Consider the following 19,651-nt stretch of genomic DNA (forward strand, 5'->3'; position numbering starts at 1 on the left):
TCCAGGTGATGTTTTAGGTGGGACTGGGAAGAACTGTGCTGTTCTTAAGATGAGGTCCAGGCACAGAGGAGCAGCTATGGAGAGTGAAAGAGCATTCAGCAGGTCAAAATAAACAGACTCCTGAAGAAGGACCACTCTGAGACAGAAGTGCAGTGGTGTTTGTAAAATATTTAACATCAGATCTGTGCCAAACTAGCAACACGTTAACTTAAAATACAAGATACAGATTAAATAATCACCTAACATTTCTGGCACCACACTGATTTCACAGGATGAATGCTATAAGGAAAAGCCCCGCAAAGCTCCTAGTGGGTTATAACTAGGTAACTGACTGCCTTACCCTGCCTCTGTTTTCCCTTCTCTCTATTCTGCCAGGGTTCATCTTGTAGCCCATGTCATTTTTCATTTAAAAAGTCTGTGCTATCTGCAATTTCTCACAGTCACAGCACTGTAACAGCTTTCAGGAAAACACCACGCACCACAGAGTTCAGCACCCATTTGATGCTGAGGGATTTATCAATCCCATACATCGCTTTACAGGGCGCCTGCAGGCAGCAAGGTCAGGGGATATCGTCCTCAAATTCAGCTCTTTACCAGCAAGAGCTACGCAGAGCTTCTGGCTCTCTTAGCACGTGCCTGACCAGAAACTCCTCCAGTGTGCTTTTTAGCCACGCCAGGATCAGCAGGGTGCAAGCTGCAGCTAACCTCGTTCATCTCATGTCACGCCAAGGACTGAACGACATGAACGAGAACGCTGGAGTGATAAATATTTACCCTAGCATCTCTAAGGGAAGGGAAGGGACGGCATGGGTACAGTCTGCTTCATCAAAGGTTGTCAGGGAACAGGCAATGAATTTCCATGCCTGCACAAAGGAATGCGTCTTTTGTAGCCATGGTGAAATAAATTGAAACCAAAATATTCCTAACTGTAACGAGGTGCTAATTCCGTGGGAGGTCAGCGTGGACTCAGCCCAGTGAATTCCAGCTTTACGTACGTCTTTGTAACTGATTTCATCTCATGGATAGATGCGGTTTAGACAGATGTCAACACCCAGCAGCTCTACTTATCCAACAGCCTACTGAGGGGTACAGCTTTTTCTTAGATCGAGAGATCAGGTGACTGAGAAGTCCAAATAAACTGCAGAGCTGCATTACTGCTGGAGGAAATGTCTGAATGAAGAAAATGTTCTTAGCACAACCCAGTTAGCCCGTTAAATGTTAATAACTTACTGCAGAGACAGATGGGAACAGTCACTTGTAAGCTGACTGCTAACCCAAATATATGATGGCTGAGAGGACAGGCACTCTGCCAGAACCTAAGCAAGCGGAGAGACTAGGAAGGAGACTAGAGAGAAACAAACTATTTATTTTTATTTGTTGCTGCAGTGCTGTTACAGACCAAGTCCTGCATCTGCTACAGAACAATAGGTGGAAACACAGCAATGTAGAATGAATGGCCAGCCTTTGTGCTCTCAGTGCCTGACGACCTGTTATGTGCCAAATCTCACCGACCATCAGAACTAACCCATACCAGTGACCAGGGCCACCGGGGCCTGTGTTGGACACCAAACAAGTGCTTAGTTCTTTAGGAGCAGAGATGTGCCCCACACAGTCCTCAGTGTGGCTCCATCAGCCCAAGTAGAGATTGCTTCATCTGAGCTATCTGCAGCGGCTGTGCTTCACAGTCAGTGGAGAGGTAATTAATACAGCCAGTGGAGTCTGGGTTATGAGTCATCCTATCTAAAGCAGATGTCTAAAATAGGACATTCTAAGTACCCATTTCTCTTTGCAGACTCAAAAGGAAGCCTGGGATTGCTGAAGCAGTGGCCCAGCCCCTCACTGTGAACGTCTAAAAATTCAGTGAGTGTATCACAGATAATGTAACAGTGGATATTTGTACATTATCTGGGGTTGTCTGGCAGTATCTCTCCCTTCCTCTCTAATAACAGATGTACTTTACATTAGATTTTTAATTTCCTCATCCTTGTTTTGAATCGAGTAATTTTATTTCAAAAAAAATCATGCTTTTTGTAACTAGGAACAAGAAGAGAGACTCCAAAAGAGTGGCATATAAGCCCAAGTTTGCCAGCACACAAGACAAATCCACATCTTCTTAGACTGCATTGGATTGGTTTGGGACTCTGCAAGTTGTGGGACAAGTATCCTTCAGGAGACACTTCCCAGCTCCAAGGTAGATCTGTGTAAGCTGTGGGTGTTTACTCAGACCAAGTCCAAGGTCTGAGTATTATCATAATTAACAAATTACTATAGAAAGCCAACATACTGAATCTTTCCAGTTATTAGCCAGATAGCAGAAGTACAAAAGTTCAATGAATCCCAGCTTCCAGCATCTTCACTCAAGTCAGCTGAGGCTGAACTCAGTGGACCCATAATTCAATCCCCCTACTTCCACCAAAAGTCTCAAGAGCAATTCTCCTTAGTTTTCATCTGCAATGTACAAACATAAGCAGCAAAGGCAGCTGCAATGCTTTTACAGCAATGCTGGCACAACACTCATATGAAGGACCCAGGAGAATGCAAAGAACCTCACCTGCTTCTGTCCATCCCTCAGTGGTGATCCACCAGCATTTATACTGCACAGCAACCAATGCCAAAGACTGATCTTTACTTTACAGTAGCTGAGTAAAGTTTACTTACTCTTCTGGGAACTCCACAGGCTTGCTCTTGATCTTGTTATGAAGACCCAGAATATATTCATCTATAAAAGGACACTGTAAAACAAACAAAGATTTCCCAGTTGTCAAAGATCTTGGCACCGCTTTGGTGTTTGCCATTCATTCAATAGAAATGAACTTCCTGTGTGCACTGTCTGGATTTTATGTGGAAATGGAAGTAAAATCTCCTCCATGAAATAAAGCCATTTCTTTAAGATAAGTAAATATATAAAGAAGAAAAGCAGAGGGACCAAACAAATACAGAACGTGACTGGGGCAACCCTCTCAATCCAGCCTACCATGCGACCATTTTCCTTTTTCTCTGCTACATTTTTCTGTCTGGAGCACAGAAATACTGATACTGACTGACCTGCTTCATTGCTTGAAGACCTGTGTGGCAAGCATAATTTAGAGTCAGGTATTATTATTTAAACACCTGTTTTTCCATTCTGAGTACAGGGGTCAGCTCTTGAAGTCCCTTCTCATCTGCAGGGTGATTTGGGAAAACAGAAGCGTGTGGAAAGTAGACCTCTGCTTCTAACATTTGCCTTTATTTGGAAAGGAATGAGCGAAAAGACAGGCAGGCAGACACTCATACAGGGCTCCAGCATCTGAAAGCCAGCTTACCTTCCCATAAACAAAGCAGTACAGGGTAATTCCCATGGCCCATACATCAAGTGCCTGAAAGAAAGCAAGTGCAGGCAGTAAATTAGATGCAACACAGAGGATAGAAATGAGCTGGATTTTCCCACTGACTCACAGAACTACTTGCACACATTTAACATTTTATGTTTAATTTTATTGCACAGAGTGTCTCTGAAGTTGGGCTCCCAAAGGCATTTATGGCCTCTGTGGGGAAAGAAAACTGTGCTGGCTCAGACATCACCACACTTGTCTTTGCTGTGAATGGCACTGACCAGTAAGCAGTCCTTTCTTCCTATAGAAGACGACAGCTCCAGGCTGAACCTCAAGGAACAGCTGAACTTCAAGTCTTCTTCCAAGTTTAAAAGAAAGAAAAAAAAAGGCTAAAAGCAAGAGCTAGACCCTATTCTAACACCTGCATTACAATATTCATCCACATTCCTCACTTTCAGGGTAACAAGATATGACTTTGGTGCCCAGCAACCTTCTGTGAATCATGATTACTTTGGAAGGAAATGGGGATTTTTGTCCTTCCTTGCCCAGCAGGAAAAGGGCCCTGTTGGACTCTAACCTGCCTCCTTGTCTTGGCAGGGGCTTGGCAAAAGTCCATCTACCTGCTGTACAGAACAACCAACATGAGTTTTGCCTGAACACAAAATTAGAGCTTTGATTTTAATTGAAAACAATCCACCGTACCAATCTACACCATAATGCCAGAGAGCAAAATGCAAAGGATGTAGGTGTGGTGCTACCCTTTGTGCAGGGCCTGTGAGATCCCAGCACCACTGGCCCTGAGCCACGACCCACCTTTCCACTGAAACTTTTGCCCGTGTCTGAAATGGCCTCTGGTGCCATGAAGGCTGGTGTTCCTGCTGTGCTGGAAAGCTGGGCATCGTTCCCTTCAAATTGATTACTGACTCCAAAATCAGCAATTTTAACATGTCCATCATCTCCTAAGAGCAAATTGGAAGGCTTGATATCCCGGTGAATGATCTTCTGGTAGTGCACTAAAAAAGAAGACAAGAATATGGTTTGCCATGGTAGTTGATCCACCCAAACAAAAATCTTTCTGCAAAGATGCAAACAGAGGTGCACTCACACATCCTGCTCTGAAAGCAGGAATCTTTCATTACAAGCTATCTACGAAGTAATGTTGCAGCTGCAATAAAGCAATTTTTTGGATGCTCAGGAAAGAAGCAGCAGGGAGCTGTAGAAAAATGACTCCAGAGAGAGTCACAGAGAAAAAATTTAAATCAAAGAACAGCTTTCAGAACATGAAATGTCCCCAAAAGCAGAGCTGTAGAAAATCCAGCAGACTGTATTGAACAGAAGTGGAAATGCTCTAGTTCTTACTGCCTTTCCCAGGACCCCTGCACCCCACTGCTCCCTCAGCCTCAATTATCATTTTCACATTTGCTTTTGACATCTCATAGGAAGCATGCAATTGGGAGAGGAAAATACTGATCTTATCCTTTCCTGGTTTACAAACCTGTTCAGCACATTGCCACAGAAGCAATCTGCCCTACAGAGCAAATCAGCTTGTGTTTTAGGAGCAAGAATGAACAACCTCCACGTAACCATTCTGCTCTTCCCAAGAAAGCTTTCCAGCAGGCCGTGCCTGAGGAAGGGAAATCACATTTGCAGATATTTTTTGCTGCAAGGACCTCTCCTTAGGTTAAAGCAATGCTGATTGATGTTGTCCTTGGCACATGAAAGAGAGCCTCAAACACATGCAGAGATCTAGGATCACTTCCATGTAACTCATCTGGGCAGCATACTGAGGCTGGGTGGGAGAGATTTCAGAGGCGTAGTGTTAAGCAGCGCGCTGTGGGCAGCTGACTCATTAGCAGCACACACACCCACAGGTAAAGTGAGATGCTCCATTCCCCTAAGAGCTGATCTGGAGACACAACAGACAAAAGCCTGATGGAGAGCATTAGTTAAAAGCACTGGTGGTTACATCCTCTTCCAGATGTGCAACAACTGCGTGGCCATGCTGCGATGTGAGCCAGTTAATGCTGTAACAGCCTGGCTAGACAGTCAGATTAACACTGAAAGCTCTGCGACAACAGTAATTATGAGGAGACATCTGCTATGCAGCAAAGCTGGTGGCAAGCTGACATTTCATTATGGTAATGGAGGTAGAGCAAAAAAGGAAAATGGGGAGAGGGGAAGTGATGTTTCCCTTCAGGAAATGACTAGATGCCCTTCACGCACATGACTGGGTGCAGGCTGCCTGATCCTACAGAGCTGAGATTCCCCAAACCTCTACAAAAATACAGGCTACAAAAACATGTAGACATCCCCAGAGCTAAGCCTGAGAACAGAGGGGTCTGCACTAGGGAAGCAGGTATCTGGGCTCTTCACTATTTTTTCCCCATACTATTTATCTCATAAAACACATTCCCTGCCTTTGAGCAATTGAATGAAAGTAGAAGGTCTGTTTGCCAGTTGCTCTGTTTGTTCAGTGCCCACATCAGCCTGGTGCTCAGTGTGTCTGAGCACTGCAGCAATATGACTGCTGAACAAAGAAGTAGAAAACATCCTTTGCAAAAAGTAGTCCAACACTGGAGTCAATGAACATTTGTGCCCCACAGACCAGAACATCCATTCCTGACATGAGCATTAGGAACAGTGATAGTCTATGACCTAGACCGCTCAGAGGAGAAAATCAGCACAAGTGCCTCTGGGGCAGCAAAGCACAGGCTGTGCTTTCAAAAGTGAGACTGACATGTCCCAGGGCATTGCAATGCAAAGTCAGCCAGGGGCAAACCTGGCACACAATTTAAATAGCAGTAAACTGAGATGTGAAAGAAAGAAGCACAGAGGGGATGTGGCTGGCCAGGTCAGGAATGGTGGTGCTGGGAGCAGTGCCCAACCCACACACCATGCTGCTTTGCAGTGCAGTGTAGGTGACAGCAATGATAGTTCTGCACCAGTTGGCTTGAAAAATTTATCCTTAAAGCATGTCTTCTGTCTAGCTGCCTTGTGGAAAGGCAACAGCCATAAAGAGAGGTGGACATGGGACAGAAATCATGCACCAAGCACCAGCTGGTGCAAATGACTGAGGCTCCATCACAGCTACAAACACAAAGAGCTTCAGTTCACGCCTGCCAAGAAATGATCTGGTGTAGAGCTACTAAACTGATGAAAGCAACCTGAAATCAGTTTTCTGTTCTGAAGAAATGCAGTTCTTAAAGTCCTTGGTGCTTTACAGCAGGGCTGGCTGGAGGCTGGCCAGCCATGCAGTGGGGTGCTCCAGCAGTGACATAGGCACCGCTGCAGTGCAACACAAAAGGAGGCTGGGGACAGGGCTGTCTTGTAGGACAAGCATGTATTAAACCAGTGTCATCTGCATTTCCAGTAGAATACATGGAGGAAAAGATGGTGTTATCCTTGTAGAACTCTAAAGGGAGAGCTAAGCATCTCAGAAATAAAAGCCAACCACTAGCAATACCCTCCAGATTGCTAATGACTGTACAGAAGGGACAACAGCACAAGGAACACACAACTCACTGAGCCATCTCTAAGCAGGTGACAGCCAAAGTCAGTCAAAAGGGAGTAAAAAGCAGCCATCAGCACAAATTAACTCACACATTTCATCACTCTGAAGTGTCTGAGAGCAAGAAACACACAAAACACAGCAATTCCCATGTATATGGATGTGTCTGTATCCTTCCCAGGGTTAAAACTGAAGCAGAGCTGGCCAAAGCAGATCGCTTAACTGAAGCTGCTTCAACAAACTGATGAAACAGTTTCCCTCATTGCTGTTATCTGGAAACGATTTTGCTCTTAAGAGTAGAGGTCAGCAGCTCAGCGTAACAACTCCTCTGTGCTCCAAGATGCTCTGCACTTCCTTTCTTGACAGGACTAATTAAAAAGAATAAATCGATACCAATTCATAATGAAAATGAAACAATGTAAGATATCACAGAGCCCTTAGGAGAAAGTCTGATTCTGGAGAGCTCCATTAAATTTGGTTTTATTAGAGACATGCTTCAGTTTTGTGGAAAGGTAATGGTATTTCAGGCCAAACTGCATCTGAATAACAAACAATCCCATGAATTTGTAAAACATTTCAGAGGCATAGTTCCCAAAATGCATTAGAAATAGCTGTTTGCTGAACCTCTCAGCTGCCCCATGAATAGAGCAGGCATGAAAAGTAAGGGTGCCCGCACTGCATTTTCCATCACAACCTGTGTCTGAAAGCCTGGCCAGGCACATCCAAAATTGGACTCTGTGAAATCCTGGTTGTCTTCTGCCATCCAGGTCACTCCAAGCCTTCACAACAGTCCGGGTGCTGACTCTCCAGGGGATGAATTTGTACTTCAAGCTTACAAAACATGCCCAGTTAGGACAATGTTTTGGTACACACTGAACATCATCTCCATGAAAAGCCAGTAGGTGTTGTGGGAAGGGTGTTAAAGGAAAGCACAGGCTTGCACTGCCTCTGAACATCAGAGCCAAATGACTTGACAAACAACAAAAAAAATCTTGCAGGAAGCCAATCCTGCAAGTGCCATCACTGCAATAACAAGCATGTTGTCCCCAGGGAGCTCTCACCACTCAACTGTACCCTTCCCTCTCAGGAAGCTGTGGGTCTGGGAGCATTGCAACTGCAACCTGCACTGTATGGGTTAGTGCTGCACTGAAAAGCAATGATCAGGCAGGGCACTGCAGTGGATGGGGCTGGAGAAAGGGGCAGGTTTGGGTGAGGATCTCTGCTACCAGGCCTGCTGGCTCCTCTCTGTGTGAGCAGCACATGGCCCTGCCTGGGCCCTCCACAGGTCTCCTGCAGCTCTGCCACTCTGCTCCACCACCGCCTGTTAGCAAAGCCCTGCTGAGCAAATCACTTATTTCTGTTCAGACCCTTTGCTGCCTTCAGTTGAACAAACCAGCTTTTTTTTCCCCACAGCATGCAACTATGCTGCCGTTTCAAAAATGCTCCTCAATTCAGATACCACGGGTTATTCGGGGTCTAAGTAGGCTTTCCTCTTCATTCAGAAACAAGTGCCTGGGAAATGTCTGCCTATGTTAACAGCCAGTGAAGACCAAGAAGGAACTGAGAGCAGCGCTAGGAAAAGAAAAATGAGAGATTGTTCCCTAGCCCTTTTTAAAAAGGGTGCCTTTTACTGCATAGCCTTCTGGAAACCTCAGAGCTCCAGCAGATTAATACCAACTTGCTAAAAGCCCATTTAAAAGCTGCATGTATAAAATTTTCACAATGCACTAACACATCCTGCTATTTACTCAGGCTGATGTTGAATCATACTTGATTAAAAACAGAGTCCCATTTCCATTCAAGGGCAAAAGCAATCCATATGGTGCTACTGCAGAGTCTGTTTAGTATTACTTTCACATTACCCCTGTAGCAAAGAAATGATTTAACACTCTCCCAAGGAAGCTGCTGCACCACCATCCAGAGCTTAAAAGAGAGGCTGCTCTTTGAAGCAAGCCTCCCCACTGATCTGCAGCGCACTCAGAACGAGCCAGAGGAAATGGATGCAGTGCACTGTGTGACAGAATCACCTCCCATCCTTAGCTCATTTCAGGGGGTACTGTTCAGTGGCTGGGGTAAGGATCCCAGGCTGATTTTCCCAGCTCTATTCACTAGCTTGACACTGTTCTTCTACTGATCCAACAAACCTCATCCACTGGAATATGCAGCTGGACAAGCCCTTTCAGAAGAGCTGGGTGAAGAGATGGGAGTCCAGCTTCCTTACTGGCCTGTGGTAGAGATGCTCAACCTTTTTAGCATGTTACAGAGTAACTCAGGCCCAAGGCTGCCTTCTACACCTGCCATCCAAACCACACGAGCACAGCACAGTCACAGACAGAACGGCTTCCTGCTGTGGCTACACATGTGGCAACATTCAAGGGACCACTGGCAAAGTTGGGAATGGGATACATACAGCAAGTTCTGCTAAAATGACCTGCAGAGCCTGTGCTTAGGGCTGCTTATTGCCTCGAGAACAACTGCTTGCATAACTCCTCAAATAAAACAAAAATCAAACTGCTTAATCTTTCATAAAAGGCTCTTATGCATCTCTCTGATCTACTCCATCAGATAATTACTCTTACATAAAGTACTCTCTGTTCATTTATCTGCAATACACACAACTACATTAAAGAAAGCCACAAGAGAGCACACAACAGGCTGGGAGTTCCTTCAATCTCCACCATGGACTTGTGTTCAAGTCCTGCTGCATCGTGTCAACATGAGGCCTGAGGAAACCACATCTGCCATGAGCCAGAAGATCCCAAAGCCATCTATGCCACTGGCACTTGACAGAGTCCAGCCCTGGCTTACATCACAGTCAATATTCTTAAGAACAGACAAGCCTCTGTTGACTTTGTTGATTTATTTGCTTATCTTTTAAGATAATGGAGACTATACTCACATATTGATGATCAAATAGAGTAAGTCTTATCTCAGGAAAGCCAGCCTTTGATCAGCATATCAGGTACTGTTACTGCTCCAGGCTTAGCACACTGGGACTCCACGCTCCACAGGCACTTGTACAGGTACAGAACTGATTCTGTAAAGGTAACTCCCCAATGCCTTTAGCAGTGCATCACAACTTTCCTTTGAGCTCAACAGTTCATACAGATGAGATCAGCATTCCTCTGCACAGGGAACCAGAACTGCTACCCTTAGCCTCCCTAAAAAACTGCAATAGGGAAATCATGCATTTTCTACGGAGAATGTAGGGAAAAAAGTGTTTTTTTTTTTTCCTTTCAGTCACACTAACAACAGTTCTTTGAGCTTCTCATGAGCCAGAAGGGATACCAAGTTTGCAGGTGCATAGCAGAAGGGATGGCCTCTGCCTTTCATCCAGACTGTACATGCCAGCAGGGTTTTCTCCTGGGTCAAGCTCATGTGCTAAGTGTCTGCTCCTGGCTACTGTCAGAGCTAAGCTACCTGCTCAGACAGGCCTTTCACTTGCTTACTCTTACACCTTATTTAATCTATTACTAAACAAAACCACTTAAGCTCTTACTAAACAAAGCCACTTGTGTTCCAATCCTAACTGGATACCTGTCTGGCAAATCCTTCCTGCTTTTTTGTGTTAGACTTCCTCATACCTCTCCTGCAGCTTCCACCACTGGGGGAGAGTTTCAGGTATCTGTTCATTGTATTGAACCAATTGTCAGGTCACAAGCAAAACATTCCTTACCAACAACAGTGGAAGAAAACCCTCCCTTCAACCGATACTGATTTCCACTGTTCATCTGCCAAAGTGAAATAGCACCATGCCAAACGCACCATCACTCAGCAAAGCCATTAACTGTGCAATTACAAACTATCAGTTACCTCTCAGTCAGTGCAGAAGGAAACTTAAACAGTGTCTTGAAACCAAACCTGTATTATCGCCCACAAGCAAGGTATCAGAACAAAACAGTAAGTAAGGCACAGCAGAACACCTGGCTTTGTCCAGAAAACCTGTATGTTTTCCTGGGGGAAGGAAGCACGGTAAGTATTTTCAGTCATATTTCTAACTCCAAAATACAGTTGTGCTGTCATTAATTAGGCCTGGGGGACTCCACGATTCCTAGCTTTTTCTAACAGATGCTCAAAGGGATGGAAGGACACTTTGCAACAATGACATAGATAGGGACTCTGCAGCCTCCAACAGACAGCCCAAAAGTACAACGCAACAGACATCTTTGAAGGCAGGGGCAGCACAGACAGAGCACGATTGTGTCTGGTCACCCCTTCTGTCAGCTGAAGTCTACAGGACCAGATTCAAACACAGATGGAAACTGCTTCCCACACCATGTAAACAGGTAACAGATGCTGGAAACTGACAAAAGCTTAAAAAAGAACTGAACGTGTTAATGGAAAAAAATATCAGCGGCTATTAGAGAAAAAAAAAACACCTCTGGCTAAGAAAATGCCTGAGTTACTGACCCTCGAAGCACAGCTACAACATCTGCCTGTCCTGAGTGCTGGGCACCTCAGCTCACTCTGTGCAGCTGCTTGGCCTGCAGAGGAGCACCCCACTCAGCCTCCAGTTTTTAGGGTTGATTCCTGGCTTGGCTGCTGATTCCTTTGGTGATTTGCCTCCTAGCACATCCATTTCTTCTGACTGTCACTGGGAAAGCAATGCTTACCAGAAAGAAGACTGAAATTTAAATAACCCCAGATAAACATTACTAGAGGCAGATGACAAGTAGAAAGGAAGGTAATTGCAAATATCCCCAATTCGGAGGCACGTGAGCACATGCTTCAGTTAATGACATGGATAATCCAGCAAAACTTTTCTATCCAAAACGTTTAAGTACCTTCTTAAACCACCATTCCAGTGGCACTCACAGCACACTGCCTCCCCACTTCATGAGAGCAACACGAGTAGTACTGGAGAAGTCTTCCCAGCAGAAGGAAAAGCACTTTCCTTTGCAGAGCCCATTTCACTACAGAACATGAATTAAAGTGTGTGTGTGATTAAATGACTCCCAATGCAGTTCACACAGAGCCTAGGCTTAAGACACAAACAAAACCGAAACAGGTGAACTGGTAGTATTACCACACTGCCTCCAAATGCTTCTCTCCAGATCAGTCCTCCTTGCAGGCAAGCATTGTGAATAACAAGCACAGCTTATCCCCCCACTGACACACAGTGCCTGTGGACCCCCTGCCATCGCCCATCATTTTAAAGGTCACCCCACATCTCCCATCTGTTTGGCTACTGCAGCCACTTCACTGCGTACCTCTGTTTGCAGAGTGCACACATGGACCTGGATTAACACCTTGCAGGCTCTGACAGGAATCCACTTTGCAACTTCTAATTTAATAGAACTCAACCAGCAATGATGCATTTGCTGCTGTGATGACTGTGAGCTTCAAGCAGCTGCATGGTTATTGAGTCTCCCAAATTACATAACAATTATGTATGCTTCCATTAAAATTACCTTGCAATCTCTAGATTGCCTGGCAACACTTTTTCTTCAGTGTGCATAGATGGTGCACTTTCCCCCTGTAATTCCCTGTTGAGCTCAAAATAATAATTGCCATGCATTTACCCAGCAGTTCTGAGAGAACACCATTTTTAACTTTCATTTGCTAATAAAATAAGTGCTTACTCAATAACCCAAAATAAAGCATCCTTTTGTTCCCGCTGTTGTGAGTGCTTGGGCATCCTATAATTTATTGCCCCATTTCATTGTCTTTGCCAAGGACAACAAGAACTTTTTTTTTTTTACTGCCTTCTAAGTTAAACTTTCTTCTAAGCAAGAGCTGTTACCTACTGCAAGTGCCAGCAGCATCCAGCACAGCAGAGCCTGCATCTCCCAGCTGAGGCATGCAGGTTCTGCAATTGTGTGAATACTGATGAGAATATAAAAAGCTGCAGTCTTTGCCCTTCAGACTCTACTGAAAAGCAGTCTTAAGCTTCCCATCCCCATTCATAAAAACCTTTCAGCAGACTGCTTTTTTAGCTTCTAGCACGGAATTCTCTGGACTGTCACAAAAGAGCAAACAATGATTTCATTTCCCACCAGCTGCTACTTTTCCCATTGATGTTAGATAAACAAAAAGAGGTGCCACTGTATTTCAGTGAAGATGGACCAGGACACTGCAAACCACATTGCTCTGCCTTGGCAAGGGCTATCAACACTCATCAGAAAACAGTTCTCTGCAAGAACTGGTCTCCATTTGAAACCTGGTGATACACCTTCAATGAAAGCTTTAGATAGGGAGGGGCCCACCCTGACCCTCAGGAGTGCTGAGCTTGCAGGAGCCACTTGAGATTGAGTGAAATGAAGGCAGATGTGGCTCAAGGCACTACAGCAGCATGAAATATTCTTTTCATGCTTGACACAGCTACGTGTTGCACCTTTGAAAGTACAGTTGAACCAATTCCTTTCTATTTTCTTCCTGATGTTGTAACAGCTGGGAAAATATCACCTCAAATGACACAGGGATGTGACACAGCTCTCTGCTTTGCAAATATCTGATGCTTCTTACTTTGCACAATGCTCACTTGCCATGGCTGACAAACACTTGATCAAATGTGTTTGTCCCTCCCTGTTGGCTGCTCCGCCTTCAGATTTGCCACTGGAACTACGTGCCCATACTGTCAAGATAAGCCAGGGTTTTAAAAAGGTGCCACATCTGAGAGATCTCAAGCTAACTTAGATTGATCTCACAGAACTGGGCACAACAGTTACCTCTGTTGTCAGGTGAGCACAACAAAAACTTTAAGGACCACACAGATAAGCTGCTGGAGGAGAGCAAAGGATGTACCAGAGGCCCACCCTCCCCAGGAGCCCATCTCCTGTCAGGGTCAATAGCTTGGAGAAAAGCATTAGGCAGACAGATGCAAAACATACAGCACAGACACTCCCAAAGACAAACTGCCTGCATTCTCATATATAACAGCCCTTGATACTCTTTTCTGCTACAAATTTGTCAAGTCCTTTCTGAGTCCATTAACTTCAAGTACTTGCCATCTCTTTCAGCAATTAATGTCACAGTTAATTACCTTCCTTCTTTTTAAAACTTGCCACTTGATTATTTTGTTTGCTACTCCTCAGTTCTTTCTGTTCACCTCTCCTCAGAGGCACAGGACAGTCTCTGCCATATCCCATGGTAATTTTCAAAACTGAAGTGCTTCATTTCATCTCTCTGTACAGGATCCTTCTGATCACCTTCTTTAGGTTTTTCTCTAGAGAGTGGTTTCTGAGACAGTGCAGAACTGCAGTGCAGAACTGTATACAGCATTCAAGATATTATTCTCTGGTATCTAAGAGCTCTTACAGATCCAAACAATTGCATAATGATATTTTGTACTTTATTCTTTATTCCATTCCCAGTAATTCACTAAATCCTGTTAACTTTGTTGACTATCTCTAGGCAATGGCATTTACCAGAGAACTATCCAGAACAAGAACTGAGTGAGAACAGCTTATTTAGAGCCTGTCACGATGTACATATTTTTAGTGCTGTTTCTCCCCCTCATAAAATATCTGTATTTGGCAACAAGGATTTTTATCTGCCTTTCTATCATACCATCACTCACTATCACGCCATCTCCCTTCCAGTCAGTTCTAATGATGACTACTCTTGAACAACTAGTTGTCATCACCAGCCTCTCATATTGCAATATATTCTATTTCTGGGCATTTAGGGATATATAAAACAACCCAGCCACATGATGGACTCCTGTTTAACAGCACAAGTGACCTTTCTCCACTGTAAAAGCTGTGTTCCTACTTTCCTGATCAATGTCTAGTTGTTAATATAAAAGAGGTCAGCCAACCAAAAATACTTTCTTTATGAGCTTCTGTTAACAAATCTAATCAACAGCAGTTTGACAATCCAAGCACGCTGTAGCAAAAGGATCATCTTATCTACATTTTTGTTGACTCCTCTGGAACACTATCAGATCAGTGAGGCATAAATTCCCTCTGAAAAAGCTGTGTTGACTCTTATTCCCCTTATTGAGCCATCCAATCATGGCCCATTCTTTAGCACACGAGTGTTCAGAGACAGAAGTTAATAACAAGATCACTAACCACTGTGGAAGGCCACCTACAACAAAGACAGCAGAATCAAAATGCCAAATGCTGCTCACCAGCATCTGACAACCTGCTGGTACACAAGCAGTTACCAGATGACTTATGGTTATATCTCTCAGATGATACTGTGCAACATGAGTCCCTGGCAGCACTAGGGGCATGAAGAGATCCAGTGCAAAGAGCAACCGTGAGAGGAAAGGCAGAGACCTTCTGTTAGAAAAGGGAGAGAAGGTCTTAGGCTAGCATGAGTGATCAACAGAGGATCCAAGTTGTGCCTTCCGACGTGGGGACAACACTGGTACTGAGGCTCAAGAGGAGTGGGAATGTGCAGCATAGTATGTTCAGAAACAGCCCGGGAGTAAGGCCAGCAAGCAGTGCTACATCACATCAAAGCACCAGGGTCTCTGACTCTTAACCTCTTAGTGGTAAAGATTTGTATCTGCACCCATAAATGCCCAGCTCCACCAAACTAGCTACTTTCAGAGGCTGCTGTCCCCATGGTTAGTGCTTGCCTTGCTAAGATGGAGACAGCACTCTGTTTCAGCTGAAGTTACTGACTCATCTACATCATTACAAATGCTTCTTTGCTAGCTCTGCCATTGCTTTCAAAGACTCTCTGAAAAGATAAAAAGAGGACATAATGCAAGCCATTTTCCTAATGTCCCTTCCACAGAATGTCTGCTTCCAGCATCTGTTATGCAACCTGGGTAAACCTGAGCTGAGCAGGACCACCATCTGCAAACCTTGTCACATGCAATTAGAGAGGATCTCACTGGCTAAGCTGATACAGCCTACTGATGTTGATAGGCTTCTCTCCAGCAGAACAGGAGGCTGACATGCACTGCAAAACAGCCATCACTTTTGGTGGTACTCACAGTACTCAATGCCCAAAACAATGTCTCGGAAGTAGAGCCGGGCCTGATCCTCGCTGAATGGCTCATTGCTTGGTACCTCCATGACAGCCCTGTAAGGAAGAAGCAGCAACTGAGTTCCTGAGTTTTTTGCAAAATGGCAGCAGCACTCGTTACTGTTTCATACTGAAATTATTCTGCATCATTGTGGTCCTATCACTGAGAGCCTGGATCTCAGAAGGTCCAGGACCAACCCTCTACCTGAGCAGAGGCTGCTCCTGAGGCATTTCTCTCTTCCCCCCTTGCTGCAGTTTGATAGATAACCTTCTTCTCCAATTTGCATCTTTCTGCAATTGCCTTCTCCCCCTCTTTATAAACAATTTTCTGCTGCTGAAACCAGGCAGAAATAACGTGAGCGACAGGACTGACAGAGCAACTAATGGAGTCTAATTGCCTTCCGCTAGAGGCAGGCAGGCTGTGCTTGGTCAAACAGCACATTCGCTGGCCCTGGCCTCAGCTGATTGCAGGAGCTTCCCTCCACCACCTCCTACAGTCATCAGCCTGGTCACCAGGGAGACTGGGAGCCTCCCACCAACAGCCTGCTGGTGCTGGCCATCTGCAAGAGGCTTGTTTGTGGGCTAAAGAGAGAAACAAGCTCTTGGGGAATCTCCCCCATCCTGGGTTCAGCTCTCTCAACCTTACTGCAACTCCACAGGGCTGCAGGTCCAGCCCAGGTGTAGCAAATAGCAGTGCAGACACCCATCACCACATCACTGCACCTGCCATGGAAATGTGCCAACAAAACAGCCTCCCACAATATGTTCATACTGAGGGCAATGTAAGGCCATGCATCGCAAGTAATCATTGATGTTATTTTACACTCTTGAGTCTTGAGAGAAAGCTATGATATGGCGGCTACCCCAGCATAATATTCCCTACAAAGAGCTTCTCTTCCAGGCATCCAGTGGGGAAATGGCACCAAATTTAGCATCAGGATCAAAACCTGACACCAGGACACATTTTCTCTGAGCCCATTGTGATCCACTGCAATGTCCCAGGCTGTGACAGCATGAAGATAACTACTGGCTTGTCTCCTCTGCGCTTGCCTGTAGAGGGTGGTTTGCCCCACTGTGCGCATCAGAACTTCAATTTCACCTAGGAAGCTAACAATACACACCAAAAATTTCAGCACGGGAGCCCAGAAGGGCTACTTACCCTTTCCTCAGGAGGTCAAACACTGCAAGGAAGGAAATCAAGTCATGAGTGAAACAGAAGAGAGAACCAGGCTTATTCATTTTTTAGCACCTATAACACTGCATTCGTTCCTATGCCTGCAAAATCCATTTATCTCCTTCACCTTTCTTAGTTCCCACATGACAAGAACATCAGGAGATGCTAAATGAGAATATTCATCTCTTTAACAAAGACAAATATCCCCACCTTCTGCCAGTTTCAAGAAGGAGGACAGTGGGTAATCTACTAGCCATATTTCTGCTGATCCCAGTGTTAGTCCTTGCTGATTTGAGGCCTGCCTCATTCAGTACCTCCACCTCCAGGGCAGGTGTTTGGTGATATTTCTGCTAAGTTGCTGCTACCGAATGAGGTGCTTTAAGAACACACTGCTCCATTTCTGCCGTGAGCATCAGCAGCACAGCTATAATGCTATCAGAGAGGTAAACACTCCCTGGGGGTGCAATTGTAGAGAATTTATTGGCATGAGTTGAGGTTTGCAGAGTATGAGAGTTTGTGCGTCTGATTCAGGGGTTAAAATGGCAGCTTGTCCCAGCCATGGTTGTTTTTCTGATCCTTTGGCAGCAATTACTGAGGTTTCATGAAATACTGTTAGGTAGCAATGCTAGGATACGAAGCAACTTGCAGGAAAACAACAGGGACATTTGAAGTCTCCTAGCTCCAGCCTGGTGCTTGAGACCCTTTGACCTTTTGAAGGGGAATGCTCCTCTGCAGCCCAACATACACAGCTACCAAAAAGCCAGGCTACAAAACAACAGGGAGCAAAACAGCAGTGATGGGAACAATGCTTTTGAGCCAGCTGGAGGCCTGCCTCTGACCCCTTCTGCAAACTAAAGCAGACACTTAACGTCACTCAGCTTCTGGTCTGCAGAAGTCAAGAATGCCCAGCTCCACTCTAGGGCCGTGTCCGTATCTCCAAGAGCGCAGCACGCTCCCATTGGAGGTCTTGGCACCAGATGTGTAAGGCACAAGCAGAACTGGTGCCGGAACAATCTGCCATTATCTGTAGGACAGCTCTTTCCTCATGAGTTACTAAGGGATTTTTTGCACCTCTGAAGAAATCCCAGCAGATTGCTCCTTGCAAAGCACACAGAGACCTGCTTATAGCTGTGACTTTGGTCAGCTGAAGTTACAAATACAAGCCAGCCTGCATCAGCAAAATTTTCCCTCAAGAAAGATTTCCCTGAAGAAGCCGCAGCTTTTGGTATCATTTCATCATTCAACCGTTTTGCATCATTTCAGGTTGCTCTGATTTCCACCACTACCCTCAATCCTCTGCTTTCTTCTCACTGAACATGCAGCAGAGGAGATCACTCACAGTTACTAATAATTACCAACGAGCAAACTCCATTTTCTCTAGTTGCATTTTTCAGTGCCAATGAGATCAAGACATTCCCCAGTTGTCCTACCATTGCTGCCATTTCCAGGACTGATTATTCTTTTTATTTTCTGCAGCTTTTTTAACTGCCTCATGCATTTATTTTCATGCAATGAGAAACCTTGCTCCCTCATCTTTTCCTTTCTCTCCATCCGCAGGAGTTCAGGCCTTAAAACAATGCCCTTGGTTGTCTTAACTAGCATCAGCCTTACCTGCCACCTTTGGGATGCTGCCAGAATGCCCACAGGGCTCCAGCAGACAGGGAAGAGCAGCCTTTCAAAGGCAAATAGCTTCATTTGCTAGGCACAGACTCCTCGCACAGGCAGCTTCAAAGCATCCCATAATTATTTTTATGAGAAGCAGCCTTTAAGCCTATCTCATCAGGAAACACTACAGAGTAGAGATATAACTCTGTCAGACGTCCTGGTCTCTGAGGATCTGGCACCCTGGTGCTTTCCCTGTCCCTCTGGATTCTGCTCAAAACAGAGCACTTCCTAGATGGAAGAGAAAATGGACAGAAATTTCCCACCCTTTGCATAAGTGCATTACTACCTCCCAGTCTGAATGCCCAAGGCATGGGTTGGGCTAAGCAGCCAAGGACAGCAGTGCTGCTAACTTAGGAGGTCCCAACACTCATCAGGAAGCTGAATGCTGGGGTCACCTTGAGATGACTTTCTTGAATCACTACCACAGTCCAAAGTCTACAGGAGACTTGAGAGATTAATCTCATACTGGCAGTACAAGAAACCTTCCTGCACCCTTCCCTTCTTTCCTGGCTCTGGAATTGGAACCTGCATATATAAAAGAAGAGGCCAGAGCAGCTGTCACATCTTTTCAGTGTCCTTTTGGACAAGGAGATGGGTGCAGCTCTGCTGGAACACATGGCTACCTTACCCTAAGGGGACTGCCATTTGAGGAAAACTAATTCTGCTAAGTTGGTACAAGTTCCCTCCCAGGTCCTGGTACAAGTTATTTGCACCACTAATTCACATTCATTCATTCACATTCACATGCATCACTGATTCACATACCCATGTATAAGTTGTCTTCTGCAGGATCATCAAGGACCTGTAATTGAAAACAGAAATGAGAGAAAAAAGAAAAACAGCAGGGAAAGTCATTTTTAATCACAGAGCATTTCACTGCTCCCTGTACGCTATGCTAAGCTGCAAAGCATTAAGAAAGAGTTACACTGACAGTCAGAGATTCTTGGGGGGATTGGTGGTGGTGGCGTTGAAGGACACACGACACATTTTCCAACTTCTCCCCATATTTGTAGCTTACCAATAAAAAGGCACTGCTTATCCTGATCTGACAATAACTAATATTGAAAA

The 19,651-nt window shown here is 45.0% G+C and overlaps 1 protein-coding gene across 2 annotated transcripts in view; it reads right to left on the reverse strand.

Moving 5' to 3' along the window:
* Nucleotides 1-19,651, reverse strand: part of CAMKK1 (calcium/calmodulin dependent protein kinase kinase 1) — an 87,541-nt gene that overhangs the window by 11,322 nt on the left and 56,568 nt on the right. For both annotated transcript variants that reach the window (XM_052688729.1, XM_052688728.1), the window contains exons 8-13: nucleotides 19,349-19,385; nucleotides 16,904-16,925; nucleotides 15,713-15,801; nucleotides 4,125-4,324; nucleotides 3,303-3,356; nucleotides 2,659-2,732 (exon numbers count right to left, since the gene is read on the reverse strand). In XM_052688729.1, coding sequence (XP_052544689.1) covers nucleotides 2,659-2,732; nucleotides 3,303-3,356; nucleotides 4,125-4,324; nucleotides 15,713-15,801; nucleotides 16,904-16,925; nucleotides 19,349-19,385 — 476 coding nt within the window. The remainder of the gene's footprint in view (nucleotides 1-2,658; nucleotides 2,733-3,302; nucleotides 3,357-4,124; nucleotides 4,325-15,712; nucleotides 15,802-16,903; nucleotides 16,926-19,348; nucleotides 19,386-19,651) is intronic.

Source organism: Tympanuchus pallidicinctus, unplaced genomic scaffold (assembly GCF_026119805.1).
Source record: "Tympanuchus pallidicinctus isolate F22 unplaced genomic scaffold, pur_lepc_1.0 scaffold24, whole genome shotgun sequence".
NCBI lineage: Eukaryota > Metazoa > Chordata > Aves > Galliformes > Phasianidae > Tympanuchus > Tympanuchus pallidicinctus.